Consider the following 22,886-nt stretch of genomic DNA (forward strand, 5'->3'; position numbering starts at 1 on the left):
AGACTGGGAGCTTAGTCCTGCTAAAATAGACTAACAGAGGAAATAGAGTCCAGCATTTTGGACTAATGCCAACTAATCCAGTAGACAACCATTACAGTTTCCACTGATTCCTCGGGGATATTAATCACAGTAGGTATGACTCCCACTAAGTGACTTTTTGAATTACAACGATTGCAAAAGGGAAAGCGAGAGGAAGGGGATTTCGTTTTTGAACAAAGTGGGCTTTTAATATGAAACTAAATAAAAATGACCCCCACCACCACCTTCCTCAGCACATATCCTCCACGCCCCCCTCGCCGGTGCGTGGTGGTGTGGTCCAGGAAGCGCGCCTCTGCTCTCCTCTCCGGCTGAAGTGAATCAGCTGACGAATGGTATCTCCCTCCTCTCCCGGATGGATCGCGCCGCTGAAGCCGGCCAACCCAAGCGTCATACTGGCTGACACCGGAGCAGGTTGCCCACCTCTCGCTCTCCTCCTGCTGGATGTCACACGGACCGAGCCTCAAGTAAAAGATTCCGCTACTCAAAATTAAAAAAAGAGAGAAAGAGAGAGGTTACTTTATTTTTCTTTTCTTTTTCCTTCTTTCGGACAGGAAGCCGCCAGCTTCCCTCTCACCATGGCTTCTAACTTCAACGATATAGTCAAGCAGGGATACGTGAGGATACGGAGTAAGAAACTGGGGGTGAGTACTGTTGCACTTGCTGTATAGCGAGGCGGAGGAGAAACAGAAGGAGGAGGTAGTGTAGGAGGAGGAAGGAAGGAAGGAAAGGGAAGAGGACTTCCAGTTGTTTGCAGTCAAGGGCAGCTGGATTAAGAAAGAGGCTTTAATTGCTCCACGGGCAAAGCGTCCTGCTGTGAGCTCTTCAAGAGGGAAAACAGATTAGAGAAGCTCCAGCAGCCGCCAAGTTTCACTCGGTGCTTTCTGCACAAATACTTTGGAGGTGATGGTAAAGTCTGGGTGATTGACAGCCGGTGTCATGTGCCAGGGGTTTGTGAATCATACCCTGTGCTTGTTGTCAGCCATAACTTGGTTTTCTTCCAGAATGTTAGCCTGCAACTAGTCTTATGAATGTATAAGCTCGAAGAAAGGGTAACCAACTTGGTAGATTTAATCAGTAGATTATAGGGATATAAAAAATATGTAACGTTATAGTACGATTAGTCATATGGCATACATTCCTGTGTGTAATAAGGTAATGTTAGTCCCTTTATGGATGATGTATGGTAAAAATAAACACTCTTTCATACAGATGTTAAGATGGGAAATACTTGTTCCTACCTTTATCATACAGCACAGGCTGCGCTGTACTTTACCTCTCTTTCAGCCTTCATGAATTATTCCCAGCAGAATTGAAAAGTCTCATTGAAGTGCGCCTGATTCATTATGATGGCAGCTCCTCAATGCATTGATTAAGGATTTCTATTGAGATACAGAAAGGAGGAAAAATGGCTTGACTGCTTAAATTGAAATGAATGATATAGATTCAATTATGAGTGCCTTATTGTCTGACTCATAAAGCCATCTGCTTTTGTTCATACTTCCAGCTCATTACGCTAACAGAGCGGGCACACTCCCTCTACTCTGATGAAGTGTGATGATGGGGGCTAATGATGTCTGCCTCCCCTCATCATCACCTGGCTTCATCAACACTGTTCTGCCATTGTTTGCTGCTGTTCAGGATATCTTTGATTACTCTTTGATAGTAACAGTCGCTTTACAAGCCGCACGAAACAAATGAAGGCGCGAGACATTTCTCGTTGTTAACATGCAAATCCGCCTGCTCGTACACAGCTCAGTTGACTCAGTGTGTTTATTTCGCGCATATGCTATTAGTCAAATGTGGTCAGAAGATGTGGATAGCCTATGACTTTGCAAAGCAAGTGTGAGGACGCATGCTGTGTTGGCTGAGCTCGTGGTATGGATGCCATATCGCTGCCAGCTCCGCATCTCATCCTGCTGTTTGTGGAGAAAAGCAGTTTGTGTCCTGCTCGCCCACTCCCTCAGCCCTCCACCGCTTGCTGCTGTTTCATCATAGAAAAGTCATGCTGCGATCGCCTCAGAGCACCCTGGTGTGGGAAGATGGAATGCATTTATCTGTCCACGCTAGGGTTAGTTATTCCAGGACAATTCTCATTCGGAAACAGGCAGAACAAAACAACAAGAGCGAGCAGGATCGGGCATCTGTGTGCCTGAATCAACAGGCGATTTTTCTTCTTTTTCTGTTGCATTATTTTAAGTGTTCTTGGGAGGATTTGGAGAGGGATGAAAATGAAAATGTTATTCACAGTTGTCTAGAAATGTAAAAAAAAAGTTGTTTTGCAGCTTTTCTCAACATAAACCAGAGATTCTATTAAGCTTAATTCATTATTTTTTCAATTTTCTTCCTGTTATCGATGACTCAACACCTCAGTAATGTTTATGTATGTAAAACAGAACACACGAGGAACGTACTGTACAGAGAGTCAGATTAGAAGGGTAAATGAATACACGTATTTGGATAGAGAGATGTATTTATCTCTTTGCTTCTTTGGGTTCTTCATCAATAAAATACAGGCAAATCTACATAATGGACCTCATTTCAGTGCAATTACACACAGCTCTGAAGTAATAAGAATACTTATTTCAGTATTTTGCAGTATTTTTCTTTATTTATATTTACTTCTGTTCACATTTTCTCCAACTGCATTCCTGCTGCAGCTTACCAGAACATGCAGAGCCTTTGTTTTATTTGAGCAAACTGTCTAACAGTTGTTCCACTTAATACTGTCAGACAACACGACAGTGTCTACACATGTGAAGAACTGGGACTGATGCCTTTTAGACATTTTTAGTGATCACTAAGGCAGTTTTCATTGTATTAAAGTATATTCTTGAATGCTAAATGTACAACCCAAATTGCGTCCCCAAAAAGCTGTGTAAAATGTAATTAAAAATGGAGTGCAATGATTTTCAAGTCTCATAAACTCACATTTTATTAAAAACAGAACATAGAGAACATAATTTGAGCTGAGAAAATGTACCATTTTATGAAAAATATAAGGGGGATTTAAATGTGATGGCATCAATGAATCTCAAAAGGTTGGACAGGGTCGCGTTTACAGCTGTGCAGCGTCCCCTCTACTTTAACCAACAGTCTGCAAAAGTTTGGTAACTTAGGAGAGCAGCTGCTGGACTTTTGCAGTTAAGTTTTCGTCTGATATAAGACTCTACCTGCTCAACAGTCCTGGGTTTTGTTGTTATATTTTTTTCATTTCACGATATGCCAGATGTTTACAACTGGTCTAGGACTGCAGGTAGGTCATTTCATCATCCACACTCTTCTACTACAAAGGTATGCTGTTGTAATACGTGCGGTATGCAGTTTAACATTTTCTTGCTGAAGTATGAAATGCCTTCCCTGAAAGAGATGAGAGCATATGTTGCTCTAAACCTGTATATACCTTTCAGCACGGATGGTGCTTTTCCAGATGTGCCAATGTGTTGCCAAGTCCACAGGCACTAATGCACCTCCATACCATCAGAGATGCAGGCTTTTAAACTGAGCGCTGAACAAGCCAGATGGTCTCTCTTCTCTTTAGTTCATGTTTTCTATGAGCTTTAACCTGCATATATGGATATACACAGTGTTCCTGATCCCATGCAGTGATTTCCATGAAAACACCCTTTGCCGCTTGAGAGACCGAACATCACAGATATTGATTTTCAGCCTTTGCGCACAGAGATTTCTCCAGATTCTTGGACTCTCTTGCTGATATTATGTACTTTACATGATAAGATATTCAAAGTCTTTGCAATTTTAAGTTGAGGAACATCTGAAATTGAGCCACCATCTGTAGATCCAGGCTTTGGTAGATCATGTTACTGACCGATTGCTAAGTAAGCCAGTTACTTTCAAGCTGTTTCTTTTTAGTACCACCTACTTTTCCAGCTTTTTTGAGACGTGTTGTTGCCATCAAACTCAAAATGAGCCAATACTTAAAATGAAAGACTTAAGCATTTGATATGTTTTCTGTGTTCGACTGTGAATAAAATATTTAGTTTATGGGATTTGCACATCATTGCATTCTGTGTCCTAACTATTTTGAATTTGGGGTTGCATAAACATTGGTGAAACAGCCTCTCGAGAATGTTGCTACAGTGAAATCTAAAAGTGGATGTAAATAAGGATCTACTTGGTCAAAAATACTTGACACAAGTTGACAGTTGACAATTTCTGATGCTCAGCTCTGAAAATATATCGAGCCCTGCCTGTCAGCAGGCAGCTTTTTTTTCTTTTTTTTTTTGCGAACTGTCTCTGCTCTGCTTTAAGTCTAAGGTCGGAAAGGTTTCTGGTGTTTTCCTTCTCATGTGATGCTTGTTTAATGTTTTAAGTGCTTTAAAGGTCTCTGAAATATCACATATCAAGACTTTGCATCACAGTTGACCTTCTGGTGCTCCCACATCGGCCTCTATTGTAATGCAGTGCCATTTAAAATGTATTTTACTTTTTTAAATGTTTTTTTTTTTATTATTAGAAACAGTCCAGTGGTTGTCCTTATGTGATAGGTGTTAAAGTGGCCACAGCAACACCAACAGCTTTGGCCGAACTCATCAGCATCACTCACTATGATTGGCTCATTTTCAAACCCCATCATGTGTGAAGGTTGAGGCCATGAGGTCAGGTCTGCTTCCTCTCTCGCCCTCTTTTTTTCTTATTGTTTTGGAGGCATTTTTTGTTTTTGTCCATGCACATGAATGTCAACGATTTCCTACATTAGCCAACGTCTTTGTCTCTGTGTTGGCTGAAGAGACAACGGTGCAGTGTTCTTGAATGCACAAGCAGTCGCTCTTTCCTTTCCTTTCTCACATCCCCCCTTCCCCACCTCTCTTCCTCACCTCTAAACCCATTCTCTCACCTCTCAGCTCCCAGTATCTCACCTGTACTCCCCATGCGGAGCAGTGACGCTCTCATCTCCTCTGCGCTATTTTATCTCCCTTGCTCTTTTCTTCCCCTTTATTTGGCTATCTCTCTTACCTTACCCCCTTTCTCCCTCACCTTTCTCTCCTTCACTGGTTTGTAGACAGCTGTGGGGCCGAGCACAAAAGCATCCTATTCATCACCCCGCGCTGCACCCTCCATAACCCCAACAGGCTATTCCCCCTGACACAGTGCAAAGGCACACACACACAGACACACACACACCAAGTTGGCTTGGTTCGACATTGAATTGGCACACACATGCACCCGACAAACAAGTAAACAATCTGCTGCCAGAGAACAGTGTGTGGATTCTCAATTAATTTTAATCCTGTGGCTTTGTACCATACAGTATTTTTTTTATTTTTTTTACAACATGAAAATAAACTAAATCCTTACAAGAGCCAGAAACAAGTGAAGTGCTTCAGTGCAGAGAAAAGCAAAATCTAGCAGCGTCTAAGAAACAGCAGTAGCGATATTTCTGTCATCAAAACAGGTTCTTTGTTTCCTTTCAGTAAAAAACGGCTGATGCTATCAGTGGGATGGACTCCTCTTGAAAGGCTGAATAAGGTGACCTTTGAGTAATTTGTGTGTCAGTCTCAGTACAGTACATGTTTCCCAAGCTTAGGAACACTGCGGTAAATATAAAAGGTCAACTTGTGAATATTTTTCTCCTCCCCTCTGCGTCTGTCCAACTTTACTTTGAGTCTTAGCAAAAGTGGTCAATTTAAGTTTGCTGGAGGTGAGTTTGTCTGCCAGTCTCTGTATTCACAAACATGTTTTGACACTTCAAAGAAGCTGTAGAACAGATCCTGGCTCACAGGTAGTTGGGTAGTACTTTAAGAGGACACAGAGTGCTTCTCACTTCCTTTAAATAGTATTGGTTCTTACCACATGAAAAAAACAACAACAAATGACTTCTTTTTCATAAAACCTTAATTTTCTTTTGTTAGCACTAGATCACATGACTGCATGTTAGGTTAAAGTAGCCGCTCACATTGAACAAGCGTACTGTCATTATCATGTTTTTTTTCCTCTCTACTGAGAGCAGCCAAGGCAAAACAGTTAGCTGGAAGACGATATAAAGCTGCACAGAGCTGAGTGAGTGTAAGGAGTTATAATTCTCTGCGGGTATGTGACAACAAATGACCCCATTCACATTACACATATTCATTCAGTGAGCTGGAATAAGTTCCTGAGATTAAGAGTGCTGTTGGAAATTAAAATCAGCGAGCGTACCTTCGTTGTCCCGGACTGCACAATTGGTCAACTTTCACCTTTAAATTTAAGCACAAATAAAAAGATTGGACCCCGCAAACTAACTTCGATCTTTAAAGCACGAATAATATATAAGCTTTGCTGTTCGTGCACGTCATAATAGCAGTAATAAAATTGAGAGGGACAGCTCTAATGCCATCTAAGTGTATTTTTGAGAGTGCCTTGGTCCAAGCACAGCATTAAATGTCAAAGCAGAAAACACATTAAAAATGCATTATGTCTGGTCCGGAATGAGGAGTGAAAAAACAATCAACCAAAAAGTCTGAATATAAACAAATAATCAGTAAACCAATAATCTGGGCTGCAGACTGAGAGCTTAAGTTATTCATCATCCTAGCACAAGGATATCATTTGCAAAAAGATGAATACAGTCCTGTTTATAGATTTGCAGAAGTGATTTGAGGTCTTAAAATGAGTTTTTTATGAGTGAACCATTTTGCAATCTTGTGCATGCATACAGTTTGTTTTGTTGCAAATAACCCTTTGCGATCTAGAAACTCGAAAAAACAAGCAAACAAGTAACAACTGCCGGAGTTTATTGCGTCTTAGATTTTCACCTCCTTTGGTGTTGGTGGGGGGAATTAGATTTCAGTGTTTGATAGAAAAGACAACGGAAAGATTTGTTAGAAACTGACAGAGAGGAATAATTTGTTGTGATTGAACGCATGACATTACATGGAGTAATACTTCCATCAGCCGCACTGGCTCGGGGGTTAGACACTAATCATGAATGCTTACTCATGGGATAAATGTAACATTCGTGAATCCATCCGTATTTGCAACACTGGGCAAGAAACGAAGGCTGGAAATAGAGCTGAACGGGAATTTCCATTCAGAGCTGAAAAGATTAGCAATTTCATTGTTTCGTCCAACAAAAGCAACCTTTTTTTTTTCTTCAAATATAACAAGACACTCTCCAGTTTCACCATCTCACATTTGACGAGCTGCTTTTGGACCATTTTATGCCTGCTTTCTATCAACAGCTGTGATCAGAGGTATTGCATTTTAAGGTTTTCCATCCATCAAATTTAGTACATCTTCTTAAAATGTGGCACAACTGTTTACTTGGTTTTAACAATGAACTAATTATAAGTTGGTCATCCATGTTAAGGCCGTGCTAAAACAAGATTTTTGGCTATGACTCAAAGATTTGTACTCTTGCTACAGCAATATCTCTGAAAATGGTCTAACTGGATAAAATTATGTCCAAAAGGTCAAACATCAACTTACTTTTCTGGCCATCATTCAGAGCCACAACTCAACAGCACAGAAGATTGTGGCCGTATTTCACTTTTGGTTGGGTCTTGAATTAGAGACACTAATCTAAACATATGAAATTCTTTCAAAGTGGTTATATATTAAATCTATAGCTCTGGACAGATATTGATTTGTACTGGCTGGTAGAAGCATATAAGCACAAGGCGAATGGGATTGTGTTTTTCTTTTGGAATAAAATTTCCTCTGTGCTACCAAACCACATCTTTAGTAAAACAAAAACAAATGCTTCGCTTGCAGCTTAAAGTGCACAGGGATAAAGACGCTAACAACACAAACAAAGCACTTTTGCTCTTTTTTTAAACACTTAATATAAAAGAAGAGAAGAGTTGTTACTCTTTAAGTACTCCTCTGGACTCTCTACCCATCTCAGCGTACAGTCACTCCCTCCATTAGCTGTTATCAACGTCCCTCCTTTCTCAGTCGCCGCTGTTTTTGACTTACAAGTGGGTATTTGTGTCCAGTATCAGTGGCCTTTATGTGGAAAGCATGTATTGTGATGGTGTGTGGGTATGTCCCCCTCCCCTTATTGCCACACAAGCACCCACCAAAGCAGAAGCAAAGGAGTGGAGAACAATGTGTCTATTGTCCAAGATGGCACAGCCATTTAAGATAGGATCTTGCCACTTCCATGCACTCACTATTAACAATGACAGGCTGTCCAGAATGGTGGATGTCAGGAGATTTTTCATCCCAGGAACTGTACTTGTCAGTGGAGCGTAGAAAATACACTGTCAGCTGTGTTAGACTTGCAGCAATTGAGACTTCCAAACAACATGGATAAATGTGGCTGAAGTTGTGCAATGAAGTCAGGTTATATCAATTAGCAAATCAGTCATTCTTTACATCCAGTGGGCAAAAATTAGCCGCATTCTGCACTTCGTCTCTGATTGCCAAAGGAAATTGGAGCTGAAGAAGACAGAGGATTTTTAATATGACTAGTTTTGCTTATGATTTTATTTGTGCCTTGTGGGTGCATGCAGCCTACTTTTAGCTCCTCTTTTTTGTGATAGATCATTTTGGACTCAGTGCATTGACTCACAGATATGCAGAGCCATACGTTGTGTGTTCATTTCCATTGGTTTTCATCAGCTTCCTCCATCAGATAAACCCCGAAGACAAATCGCCACCTCTTATTGGCCCTGATGAATTGCGTCTCTAACAAGATATGGGGAACAACAGCCCAACAATCATTATTCATGCTGAAAAATGGGCCTCTATTATATAGTCACGAATAGTCATGAATAAATCTTTGCCAGGACTTCACTTAAATATTTTCACATTATTGATTTCAGTTGTTCCTAATTATCAAAAGAGGTTTTTGTCATGGTAGGGGACGAATGCTATAACTAGTTTGTCATTAAAGCCACTCGAATGATTACGACCAGCAGAAAGGTTTTTTTTGTTACAAATATCCATTATATCAACACTGCTTTTTTTCTGCTACTCCTTTTTTCTCTCTCTCTATATATATGACGTTAGATTGTCTGCTGGACTGTGTCTAGCACTTTAACCCAGACTGAAAAGTCTTCTATATATACTCACCGGAAACTTTATTAGTTACTCCCATTCAGCTGCTTTTTAACGCAAATATATAATCAGCCAATCACATAAGAGCAATTCAATGCAATTAACCATTTAGAAATGGTCAAGATGACCTGCTAAAGTTCAAACTCATCATCAGAATCGGAAATAAAGGTGATTTATGTCTTAAAGTTCTGCATAACTGCACAACTTTGAAACAGATGGGCTTCTACTGTGTGTAGAAGACACACAGTAGAAGATCGTAAAAAAGTTGCCCAGCCTGAGTCTTGATTTCTGCTGCAATATTCAGATTGTAGGGTTAGAATTTGGCATAAACATTATAAAAGCATGAATCAGTGCTGTCTTGTATCAACAGTTCAGGCTGATAGCGTTGGTATAAGAAAGTGGGTGATATTTTCTTGGTGCACTTTTGGTCCCGAAGTGCCTGCTGGCCCATCCCTTTATGACCACAGTGTACCCATCTACTGATGGCTCCTTTCAGCAGGATAATGTGCCCGTCCTCAAAGCTCGAGTCATCTCAAATTGGTTTCTTGAATATGACGAACAGCATAGCTTATGCAAATGTCACCAGATCTCGATCCAACAGAGCACCTTTGGGATGTGGTCGAACAGGAGAGTGTCATCATAGATGTGGAGCCTACAATACAAAACTGTAGTAACTGTTATGCCATCATAGACCGAGATCTCTGAGGAATGTTTCCACCACCTTGTTGAATCTATGCCACAATACTTACTCAATACTACAACACTACAATACTTCTATAATATATTTATAATCGCATGAATTTCCATGAAAATTGCAAATGCATGATCCAGGCATGTTATATACTTTAAAAAAAATATCTATTGTCACAATGAGAGCTGCATTTCTGATTTTGAATGAAGTATTAATTAGCTTTATAACCTTTGCCAACCTTATTCTCTATTGTGGTAAATTAATGCTGCTGTGCAAAGACCATTTAGAAAAAGTCAATGCAATAGAAGCTTAAACCAATCAAGCTAACACAGATAAATATATATTAAATAAATGGCAAACCATCCCATCTACCCATCTATCTTTACCTTAGCGTAAAGACAGCATGTTCCCATCTCTTCTTGGTTTAGTCTATTTAGCGGACACACAAACTGAAAGTGAGCGTAGCTGCAGAGCTGCACCCCGAGGGCTGGTATCCATTCTAGATCACATCTTTCTTTCAAGTGATACTTTTAGAGAAAATCTCAATAAAGAATAGCAATTTATTGAGATTCTCCTCCAAACTGCCTCAAGTCATGAACAGATTGGATGTTCCTGTAGAATCACTCAATGTGCTGTCATTTAACCCAAGGTATGTCTCTCAGAAGTGTTTTACAAGAGAACGTTGTAGAGATGTCTCAGTGAAATGAATTTTGCTTTAAACTCGAGCTTGTCTTGTGGCTGAAAATAAGAGCTATAATAATCTAATAAGGTGTTCACAGATACATGTATTCCTTAAATAATGGCTATAGTATGTTGCTCCATATCCAAGTCTATTTGATCAGCATCTCTCCCCGAAATTAGAGTGGGACTTTACAGTCCTCTGTAGTAGCTTTTTGCTACTTTGTGCAGATACACTGGAGACTCACCTATAAAACAACAGGCCTAGAGGAATCTGTCATAGCTCCATTAACACTTCTGCTTCAGCCTCCTCTTCTTACCTTCCTCCCCTCATTAATCAACAGACCAGCCCTCGGGGTGCAGCTCTGCAGCTACGCTCACTTTCAGTTTGTGTGTCCGTGCATGTGCGCATTGAGTATGTGGGCATTGTGTTTGCGTGCGTTCGCATGTGTGCATGGGTGACTTCACGTGGCAGCGTGTAAATGGCTAGTATCCAAAGGGAATTTACTGCTAGGTTTGTTAATTTTTGTGTCTGACTAGAAGTCAGAGATCCTGTGTCATCAGTCAGTCATGCTTCTGAAAGTGTTGCCAAATTCAGTTTAGCCATTGCGCGATCTAGAAAGGTTGTTTCAAATCCAATCTTCTGAAATGAGCTGTTAAAAAATGACATTTGTATACACGGATGCAAAAAAGAATCAGATGAAGTTATTCTTGGGGAGAAAAAGACACAGCAACCTTTTATGTTTGAATCACAATCTATAATGAGTTCTTCTCCTGCAGTTACCTTTCATCAGCCTGCTTGCCAAGCACATTCAGTACAGTGTACAGCCAAAGATAGCCTCAGCTGCGTGTGCGTATCTGAGCTAAAGGGCTTGTCTTTGTGTCTGCGTTCTTAATTTAATCACTGTGGCACATAGGTAAACATTATTATGGAGTTCTTTAATAAATATTTAAATATTACACCTGTTTTGCTTCAAATGCAGCCAAATAACCTTGTTGAATAATGAAAATTTTCCCATTCTGTCAAATAACACAATTTTTTTTACATGGCACTAATTGCTGGATGCTCTATTATTAATGCATTGTTCAAATAGCCTTGACCTTAGAGTCTCATGTACACTAAGGAAAAAGGAAGCAGCTCTTGTCACCCAAAGGTGTGGAAGCTCGTTCTTTCCTGTTTATTTGTGGCTGAGTTTGTACACTCTCCTTCCCTCCCTCTTTCTTTCTCAAGGGAGTTCTTTTAATAGTAAGGAGGTGACAGTTTACCTCTCGCTGAGCACCGTGGTGACAGTTTGGTACCTGCCCAGCTCGGCATGAAATGCCTCGACTGCCTTGCCTTCAAAAGCAGCCTGCTCTTAAAATTTGCACTCCCGTTCTAATGAGCCAAAATGACCTCAAGTGTAGGCCAAAGCAATCTGATCCCATTCCTATTAAACAGCTTTAATATTTCCGTGAGAATTATTGTTCAGGGAATGAATTTTGGGTAAGGACTGCCAAGGGAAATGGAGCACACAATAGTAGCCTTGGCAGTAGCACTTTGAGTGGATCATTTAAAGGTCATAATAGAGAAAATAGTGGCTCTTAAGAGTCATAAAACCATAGAAAACATGCAGTTATTGGACCAACTTTAAAGTTAAATATAAAATAAAAGAATGACACATTAACTTCCCTTTCTAACTCTTGACCCACGATGTACGCTGGCGGATTAGGATTGAAGTAATTTAACAAAAAGTAAGTTTGAAGTTTAGAGCAGGGACTAGGGCGCGCATTAGCTGCTGTTACACCCCCTCCCTATTTATACACATACACCCCCCTCCCTTCCCCTTACGTTCCCAATTGTTCTCTTTCATTTCAGAGAAATGTCTGTTGGGCAAAGTGATAATTGCATTCCTCAATGATTTCATGCTGAGACACAGAGTGACACTGAATCGTAGCCCACTTATTCCAAGGGAGTGTGTTCTTTGGGAGGAAATGAGACAAAAACAATATGACAAACTCCATCGGACCCCGTTCTTTGACATAAAAGTCCGCATTTTCCTCTCTTGCACACGCGCGTTTATTCCCCCCAATGTCCTCTTTGATTTCGCAAACCTAAATGTGGCTGAGTCAAGTTAGTTCCAGCAACACAAATCTCTTGCTTTCTGGTTGTGAGGAAACGGTCGTTGCAGACACAGAGCTCGCTGCTTCCCCGGCTAACCATATCAGAGAAGCAGCCTGAACATCAGTGAGCGAGTACCTCTTTAGAATTAATCCTCGGGGGGAATGAATGCACCAATGCATGAGGATTACTTGCTTTTAGGGCTTCTGATGAAATTCAAATAACAAACGCTTGCACAAAGTGTCCTGGAAAACACTTGGCGTTTCGTAATATCCTGCTAAACATGCAAATATTCGGTGGAACGCTGCACAGTGGTCTGTGCCTCATTTGATTTCACAGTCTTTATTGATATGATAATCAAGTGGTCAGCTAATGGTAATTAAGCTCAATTGGTGGAGTTGGATCATGGTTGTGGGAAAGGGAAAAAAAAGCTGCTTTCATCCCTTTACTTTATATCCTCTTCCCACAACATCTAGTCGGTCACTTCTGAGGCACTGTATTTCTAACAGCCCCTCACCTGTTGGCCTAGATGCTAATTTTGCCGGTCTTGAAGCTGGCGGCGACGAGAGCACCAACATACTAAAGTGGAAAATAAGGCTTTGCCTACATTACATCAAGACCTCAGTAGATTTTTGTGCTTTTTCTGCATTCAGCCCATGCCCTCCTTCATTTATGGATTTAGTTCAGTTTAACATTCAGCCTGGCTACTGGATGCATAGCGCTGGACAACTTATTCTAGTGTTATAACAAAAATAACACTGCGTCGCATTGTTGCTCTCTGTCTGCAATAGCCTAAGTAGGCTTGTTGGTGAGGCCCACAGTCAGATTCTTCTTTGTCTGTGTGTTATTGTCTGTGAAAGCTCCAGCCTTGTACATGGATTAAATGGAAATTGTAGTGACTGTGTGTGTGTGTGTGTGTGTGTGTGTGTGTGCGTGTGCGCAGAGGATTGCTGACTTAAGCTGTAATACATAAAGAGGTTTGGATGAGGGATGGTTTAAAGAGCAGGCAATAGTCATAATGATGACTTAAAGCAAAATTGGCCCGACAAAAAAATGTTTTACACATGCATGCAAGTCCAGCACTGCTTTGAACGCTATAGCCAACAGTGTCTGCCAACCTCAGTGTCACATTGAAATCAATAGCAGTTAAAATATACGATAGCATAACTTTGCTGCAGCAAGGAAAGCAACATTATAAAACTGTATTGGTAGATTATGGTCTTATGATCACAGTGTAACGCTTTATTATCTGCTTTCTTAATAAAACAGCGTTAAGTCTCCGTGAATCCGCTTGACACAAGCAATGCGTCACCCTGTTTACACCACAGGAACATTTCCCCACTACTTATCTTCACTCTTTCTCATACCTGGGAGAGAAACTTCAATATTGACCCACATCTCCTTCAGAATAATTTGGCTGCTATTTTTGTGCCGTGCTTTAAAAAAAGAAAAAGAAAGGGGGAAAAAAAAATGCTCTGCAACAGTGGCTCTGACGCCTGAATCCACACAGTGTGTGACATTTTAACTAATGTTGTTCTGCTCAAGGCTGCGCAGCCCAGCATGGGTCAAACATCTCCCTTGTCTCTCTCTCAGTAATAAGAAATCAGCAGTAGAAACACTTTCTCTGCGCCCAACAGTCTTATTTGCATGAGAATTGGAAAGATTTTTTTTACTAAGACTGTTTTCTGGCTTTCTAGGATGTGAAAAACACTAGTGTATGTCAAGTGGCAACCTCTCTTTGGAGTTCCTCGAATAGCCTCTTGAGGCTTGCCCCAAAATTGACTCACTCCTCATAGACTTCCATATTAAAATGTTCAACAGCAACATGTTTTCCAGCCTGATACAGAAATGTTTTTTGGTCTCCATAGCTTTTTTTCTGCCTCATCACTCCTGTAAAAGGTCCACATTTTAATATAACTTACAACATTTTATCATTTTAGATGGTTTTTATTAGTGATGTGGCCACTTTAACTGTCATTTCATCTATTCAGCAGTCTTACTAAAACACTGAGCTGACATTTTCTTTTAATCCAAAGGTACCAGCTTCTTCTTTAAGGTGCTCCCTTTAGGGGATCATCTTCCTCCAGCTCACCCAATCCCTACTGTCCTCCTCTGTCACACCAACCCTCTGCATGTCCTCCTTCACTTCTTCCATGACTCTTCTGTGTGGTCTTTCTCTTTTCCTCCCACCTGGCAGCTCCATTTTTAACACCTTTTGTCCAGTATATCCACTGCCCCCCCCCCCCCCCCTCCCGCACATGTCCAAACCATCTCAGCCTTATCTCTCTGCCTCTGTGTTTGTGACTCCCAACAAAAATCTTCATCTCCATCTTCTGCCTTTTTGTCAGGGCCACCGTTACCAAACTATACATCACAGAAGGTCTCACTAATCTTGTAAACGTTCCCTTTCACTCTTGCTGCTATCCTTCTTTCACAAATCACCCCTGGCACTCATCTCCACCCACTCCACCCTGCCTGCACTCACTTCTTAACCCCTCTTTTGTACTGTCCACTGCTCAGAATGCTTGACCCCAGGTATCTGAACTCATCTACCTTTATTACCTCTGATCTGTGCATCTTCACCTTTCTGCCTGCCTCCTTCTCATCACACACTTCCATCCTGTCTTGTTTCCACCGACTCATTCCTCTTATCTCCAGAGCATACCTTTACCTGTCCATCCTCGCTTCTGCCTGCTCCCAAGTCTCATTGCTGATCATCAGTGTTGTCTGCAAACATCATAGTCCACAGAGACACCATGAATCGGTAAACTATGGATACACTTTGGTAAACAAGCTAGTGAGGCTGTTAGCTGTTAAGTCTCCAGCCTTACTTTCTCATTGAAATGCTGTCAGATCCATATTTGACAAAACTTAGTTGAACAAGGTCAACCAGTTCAACTGATTGTCATCACATATATGTAATAAATCTATAACCAAGCAGCAACTTAGTGGAATTAAGCTTGTGGACATGATTAAAACACCTGCTGAAGCTCAAACTGGGGTTTTCCCGCATAGTCATCTCTAGGGTTTACAGAGAATGATCTGAGGAAAGAAAAAAATATCCAGTGAGTGGCAGTTTTCTGGATAAAGAGGACTTGTTGATGCCAGAGGTCAGTCGAGAATGCTTTGACCTAATAGGAAGACAACAGTGACTCAAATAAGCATTCATTACAGCCAAGCATCTCTGAACACTCAATGCATTGAACCTGCAATTGATTAAACGCAAGTATTGTTGCTGACCATGTCCAAATCCTTTTATGAGCACATTTGGGGTGTTGTGAAATGGGAGATTCACATCAGGGATTTGCAGCTGAGAAACCATCATCAGTGTGATGGTATCATGTCAGTGTGGGCCGAATTCTCTGAGGAATTTTCCAGCACCTTGTTGAATCTGTGCTGTGAAGAGTTAAGACAGCTCTGAAGACAACAGTGATTCCAACCCAAGATGTACCTAATAAAGTGACTGTAAATATGTTATGTCTGTGATTCAGATTCTTTTAAACCTTACGTAAAAGAGGTCGCTATCAATAATTGTTCTTAATGTTTTTATCTCAAGTTCTATTTAAAAGTATAATTTATCTTAATGGAAAGCTGCAGCCGGTTGCTGCTGTGGCTCAGGTCTATTCTTTTTCAGCAGCTGCTCTCACCACCCTTCTGCTCTCCCTTGGACTCTCTATTTGCTGCTCTTTTTCTTATTTTTTCTATCGCCAGGCCTTATCCAATTTTCTCCATTGCTCTCTTTTATTACTGTCCATTACATGCTCTTTTAATACCGCCTGCCCTTGCGTTCTTTGTCATATTGGGTAGACGGACCCCTTGCTTTTGGCGAGGAATCAGCTGGAACCTGTTGTCCGTCATATTTCATGCCACATTGTGACTGGGATCCAGTTTTCAGCTATGAATACTCGACTATGAATACTGTGCGTAATAGCACACAGACATGGCCAAGGCTTTAACAAATGAAATAAGAGTTGCTAATACTCTGATATTACATTTTGGGACCAGTTTGGCTCATGAATGTTTGATGAGAATGTCCAATCATGCATAGACAGAAGAAAGAGATGAGGAATGGGAGAGGAGAAATTTAGAAGAGAGGGACAGGCAAGAGACAAATCAGGGGCTTGGAGAGAAAGTGAGGAGGAGAAGTGTGTGTATGTGTGTGTTTGGGATGGAAAGGGGGAAGGTGGGGGGCAGTGATTACTTGCTGCTGAGGTAGCACTGCATTACACATGAGGATTTGGAATGGCCCAGATAAAGTAATCTATGATTAACTGGGGCGCGGCTGGCTTGCCACCCTGCCAACAGCTGTAGTCAGGGGCGAATTACAAAATTATGGGATGTCCAAACATTTCAGATGCGGCGGGAAAAGTATTTCGGTACAGGAGGCGAGAAGGTTGGGTGGGATGGGAGTTATGCATGAGGTCAAAGGTGACAGCCAGCGGCTAGAGGAGAGAGTGACAGAGGGCGCGGTGGTGCAATTAAGAGAAATTTTGTTGCAACCTTTGAATTTGGCTGAGAATTGTCAAAATGCCGGAATAGTCCTGGGAGGATTTTGGGAGGGGAGCCGCAGGCCGGGGTCGTGGTCGGAGGAGTGATCGCTGCGATGATTGCTGTAACAACTGTCCGACGGGATAACAAATCAAATTAGAAAGATGGACACCCCGGCACAGACCCTGCCGCCGTCTGAAATTGATTGCTAGCACTAGGAGCTGATATTGCGTGGTCTGGTCTGTCATAGTCCATCAGGCATCATTATCACCGAGGGAACAGTAAACCTTATGCAGAGCTGAATGAGGAGGGAAACTTCATCCACACCATGCTGCTGGCAAATTAGACAGAAAACAACAACACAGACAGAACAGTGCTTTTCCCAATATTTGTTTCTTAATGTGTTCTTATCATTTCAAGGTCAAATATAATTTCTGTTCGGGATGCTGTAGAGCAAAATTTTCCACACCTAAGCTGTGGCTAAATCCGGTCTGTTACTATTATGTCTAAGTGTCGCGGGCCTACCTTGATTGCAGGGCTCTTATGTCTTGTATTGCCTGTAAGTACAGCAGCAATCATCTTTAAATCATAGTTTGTAAGATATGAATCATCAAGAGGGTACAAACCCTGCCCACATTTGTCCCATCTTTCATCGAGTATCTGAGGGATAATAAAAGCATTTGTGCCTCTGAGGTATTACGATCGTGTTTCAGTATTCACTAGTTCTCCCAATCTAACAGTCAGCTATTTTTATTCCGCTGTGTGATTAGTCATTTAGCTGAAGCGAGCTGTCATTGGAAATCATTTTCACGTCTTTAGACAGTTCCTCAGTTCATCCAAATAACGAGTGATTTTGCCTGTGGGGGGAATAGGGTTCATATTTTATTGAGAGGCGAGACAGTTCCTCAATAACGTCACAAGTTTGATAATGTTCCATGAAGTGAATGGACTTTGTGTTCGAGGCCACTTACAGAAAATGTCTGCGGCTCAAAAGATGGCTCATTACTTCGTTCCATGAGGTGTCTGAGCTCTTAAATTCTTTTTCAGGCCTGTCAGTCAGGGCTTTATACACCCCTGCAGCTAAAAATCCTAGCGGATAGGAATCCAAGTTGAACTTTAAGGTATTTATGGCTACATTAAATGTCACTACATCATAAAGCAAAGTTATTTTATAGATAGACAGATCTGTTCTCAGCTTGCCTTTAAACCATGAGGAGTCTGCTTCCATGCGATCACACTTTGGCTCTGGTACTTCTTCCTGTTTCCTCATGCAAATCTCAGTTGTCGTACTCAATTTTGTACATTTATGGGGGTAACAAATCCACAGCTTTGGAGATCCACAGTTTCGGTCCATACCTCGTAATTTAAGTGGGATCCATAGGAGGAAATTAGGAAATGAACCTAATTTTATCACATGCATGATTACTTGATCACAATGAAATCAGTGAAGGAACAAAAAAACAAACCAGACCATACTATTTCCACTCCAGGCTTTACTTGAGGGACCTTTTAAACATAAATGCTTTAACAAGACTATCATCCTTTAACCTGGAGCTACTGACGACTCCAAAAGACTAACCGTCCTCTTCATCCTCCTGCTCTTTGCATCGACTGTTTAAAACAACATGTAGGACACTTAAACTGTCTGTTCCAACACAAAGCTTAACTAGCAGAGTTGTCCCTGCAGTTACACAGCTGAAGGGAGTCCTCTCTTTATCTGACTTGGCTGTCACATAATCCCCTTGACGTGTTTGTGTTTACGTCCATGAACTGAGTTTCTGCACTTAACTTTTACAACGTCTCTCCGTCACATGGCCAGCTATGTTAGTGAAGTGGGATGGCAGTGTAGCATGGAAAAAGGCAATCACAAGACAAGATTATTGAGGTTTGTATTGCAGGTTCACTAGCATTGCACCCTAAATACAATTCATACCAGCTATGATAGCACAGCTGGTGTGAATTGCATGCTTTGCGGTATGAGTCTCTGCATGTGTCATCATGGCAAAATGTTGTTCTGGAAAACGGATTGCTGCTGGAATTACAGTGGAGGGTTTTTCCTGACTTAGGATGCACCTTTGGGGGTGACAGTAAATGCAGCAGTAAGCATGAGATTGTTTTTAGCAATTGCGCAAATTCAACATAATTCTGTTCCTCTTTTTTTTTTTATGACAATTTGATAAACAAAAGCCCCATTATACTTAAGTAAATGAAACCTCAATTAAAAAGATTTGAACAGTGGTGATTTTCCTGTGGTTCTGACTAAAACCTCTTTAGGGGCGTCAAAAATTCCCATAAGCAGGAAAAAATAAACATGCAGAGGCAGTTAGGAGTTTGGCAGCTGTTTCTATGGCTGTCTGTGGATAGACAGTGTTTTGCAACACTTTATTATTTCTGAAGATTAAAGATGGTTGTAGTCCCTGTAAGTCTTGAGGACACGTCTAATGATGTAGTAGTGACTATTAAGCAGTTTAAAAATGCATTCAGCCTGATGACTCCTCTCACATTATTTAGTGTATTGCTACCAGCTAAGTAGAAAATCTACTATATTTTATTTGTTGAGAGCCTGCAGTGTGGTGAAAATTACACATTTGCTCAAGGTCAATCCTACTAAGCCAGTGCTGTAAAAAGCCATTTTCAAGATATTCTATTATTCATCATTTTTAGCAGAACTGAAATTATGGCTTACCCACTCCACAGCCAATTCACTGCTTATTTCACAGGTTGCTGAAAGTCATCCTAATCAAAGATCTTGAGCACTTTGAAGCAGGTTGTCATCAACAGTTTGCATGATATCACTCCATGTATTCTTTCCTGAATCCTTATAAGAGGAAGGATACAACTGACTGTTCTTCATGGTAGAAAGCTTACATGGATCAGGAGCTTAGCCTTTCTTTTTGTAGATCCAGACTGTTGCATTATAACTGAAGAGTTTGGCCTTTTTTTTTTTGCTTTTTTTTTCATCTGACCTCAAAATATGTGCCTTAACAATGCCCCCATATGTTATTTTTGTTGTCACTTTTTTGAAATGCAACCTCTTTTTGCCTACTCATTGTTACCAACTTAGGAAATGACAAAAGATCAAGGTCCTGTGGACAAACTCAGTAGGAGAGGTTTTTTCTGACCTTTTTGAACAGATATAAATAGACCTTCTGTTTATTTATACGTATTGTAAGATGGAAAATGCATTTTGTGCAGTGTTCAGTGCTATTGAAAATGAAGAACCTCTCATCAACATGCTCTCATGAACAGCGTTTCTACAATTTGCCATGCAGTTACATGCAATTCAAAAACAAAGTTTTGTTCCATATTTTTGTCTAAATTCATGAGACAACTTGAATTCATTTAAGGGTTTTGGATGTGTCTTTGGAGGACTCTTAGACTCTTAGAGTCAACCTCTGAGATTTCTTTTACTTTTTGGGTAAATTCAAAGTTCTTATAGTTAATAAATTTTTTAGATTTGTTGATGAAATACAATAAAAGTTGGTATGAGGTGATAAATCCATCATTTTGCAATAATTCACATTTAAATATATCTACAAAAGCCTATTTTAAACCAATAATCAAAAGATTTCTATTTGCTTTCTTCTGTTTTTGGTATGTTAATTTATGAATAAAGAGGACAGCTGCACACATACACACATATTACATAAAATCGTGGGCAACTTGTGTTGAAAAAATAATTTTCTTTCATAAATCATTCCAAGATCGTGTTAATGAAGTGTTAAATTTTTAATGACCCAATCTCGTCTGGATTCCAGCGGCCCTTTGGGTTCATCTCGCAGCCCCAAATTTAAATGAATACACAATAAAATGACTGCCTTAAATCTTCATATAAGCCTTTTCATTTTTTTCTGACCTTAGCAGGCTGATGGATATTGGGGTTCACTGAAAGCAGCATTTTGATCAGTGGGTCGTATTAATACGAGACTACCATACAGGTTTGTATTTAATATATCTGAAAGCATTCTCAAAGCTGCCAATCAAGATTACGGGAAAGGTTCAGACACCAGATTTCAGTTAAGTCCTTGTTGAAGCTGAGGAGGTGCATGATAATTAGACTTGCTCTTTACTCTAATCTGTAAAGCTGAACAAATCTATTAAGACCTCGGTGTGTTCTCAGAATACTGTAAACTAATATGAGGAGAGCCTCTGTTGCTCTGGATATGTAGGCTATTTTCAGTGACATCTGCGCCATGACTACTACTTTACTGACAGGTAGATCTGCTTCTGGGACCCTTCTGAAACGCACCCCAGTGCATCTGGTGGAATAGTAAGCATTGTCTTGAGTGGGCGCGATCAGCTCCGGTGGCTGTGTCAGAATGCACTGCAGCTGTGCCTGGTGTATTTTAGGGTTTACTTACAATTGCAGCAGTTGAAGCCGTTTTATAACACAGATCAGTGAGCCTAAGATGCAGTAAGTGTTTTTGGACATTTGACCCATTTTTTGTTTGTAATTTTGTCTCTGTACACCACCACAGAGGATCTAAAATTAAACAACCAAGATGTGATTGAAGTCCGGACTTTCAACTTTAATTCCAGGGATTTTATAAAAGTACTGCATGAACTGTTCGCGAATTACGGCCATTTTTATAATATAATTCCCTATTTTCAGACGCTCAAAAGTAATTGGACAAACTAACATAACTTTAAAGATAAAGATTATTTTTAATACTTGGATGAAAATCCTTCCTGGTTCCTCCTTTGAGATGCTCTGCTGGGCTTTTACTATAGTCACCCTGAGTCGCTGCTTGTTTGTGGGTCTTTGACGTCAGTTTTGTATTTAATAACTGAAAAGCATGCTCTGTTGGGTTGAGATCAAATGTCTGACTTGGCCATTAAAGATGATCTAATTTCTTTGCCTTGAAAAACTTTTGGGTTGCTTTTTGCAGTGTGCAATGGGGATCATTGTCCATTTGCACTGTAAAGCGCTGTCCATGGCTGAATGTGAGCAGAGAGTATAGCCCTGCAGACTTCATAACTCATCCTGCTGCATCGCATCATCAACAAAGGCCAGTGGAAGTAGCATATGCCCATACCATGACACTGCCTCCTCCATGTTTGGCAGATATTGTGGCTTGCTTTGGATCATAAGCTGTTTCTCTCCTTCCATACTTTTCTTTTCACATCAATCTGCACAACTAAATCTTTATGGCATCTGTTCAAATACTTTCTAGACCTGCAGAGGTGTTTTTACAATTGCTAGCTCACAGTGGGCTGTCTGATTGTTGGGGTTTTCTCTGAATAACCGTACAATATAAACAGTCTTAAGGTGACTGTTTGGCCTTAATCAAATAAAATTGAACGGATTCGAAAACTGAAATAATTCCTAAAGTTTTTATTAAAAAACAGTTTTTTAAAAAAAACAGATGGCTTCCTTCACTTACACCGACATGACTGTGTAAGTGAAGGAAGAATGAGGTCTCTCCGGACCTCATTCTCCAAGTTTCAGGAAACGGCTACAGAATGCAAGTTCAAAACTTAGAATAAAGTCCAGATCTTGCATGTGCTTCATTTGTTAACAAATAACAAGGGAACAGGCCTCACCTGGCCATGAAAATACTTGTCAGTCCAATTACGTTTGAGCCTCTGAAAATAGAGCACTGTGCATAAGAATGGATCTAATTCCCAAACAGTTAATGCTAATTTGTCAGACGCCTTGAATTCAAAGTCTGCACTTCAATCAGATGCTGGTTGTTTGATTTAAAATCCTTGGGGCTGCAGAGGCAAAAATACAAAAATATGGGTCATTGTCCAGAAACTCATGGACTTAACTGTACATTCAGGTCCATAAGGTTTTGGATAATCATAATGAATAGTTTTTATTTTTATCACATTGAACATACAGACTTTATTTTAACATGAATTAATATTCACAGGAAATTTTTTTAACCA

General features: G+C 40.5%; 1 protein-coding gene across 2 annotated transcripts in view; it reads left to right on the plus strand.

Moving 5' to 3' along the window:
- Positions 1–341: 341 nt before the first annotated feature.
- dok6 (docking protein 6) overlaps positions 342–22,886 on the plus strand; it is a 56,652-nt gene continuing 34,107 nt past the window's right edge. The window contains exons 1-2 of one of the 2 annotated variants that reach the window (XM_085468518.1): positions 342–503; positions 591–680. In XM_085468518.1, the coding sequence (XP_085324644.1) occupies positions 369–503; positions 591–680 (225 nt within the window). In that variant the 5' untranslated portion in view covers positions 342–368. The remainder of the gene's footprint in view (positions 504–590; positions 681–22,886) is intronic. The other variant, XM_085468519.1, reaches the window with a different exon arrangement.

This window comes from Copadichromis virginalis, linkage group LG9 (genome assembly GCF_057382275.1).
Source record: "Copadichromis virginalis isolate Kocher_CV1m ecotype Utaka linkage group LG9, C_Virginalis_male_GT1.1, whole genome shotgun sequence".
Lineage (NCBI taxonomy): Eukaryota > Metazoa > Chordata > Actinopteri > Cichliformes > Cichlidae > Copadichromis > Copadichromis virginalis.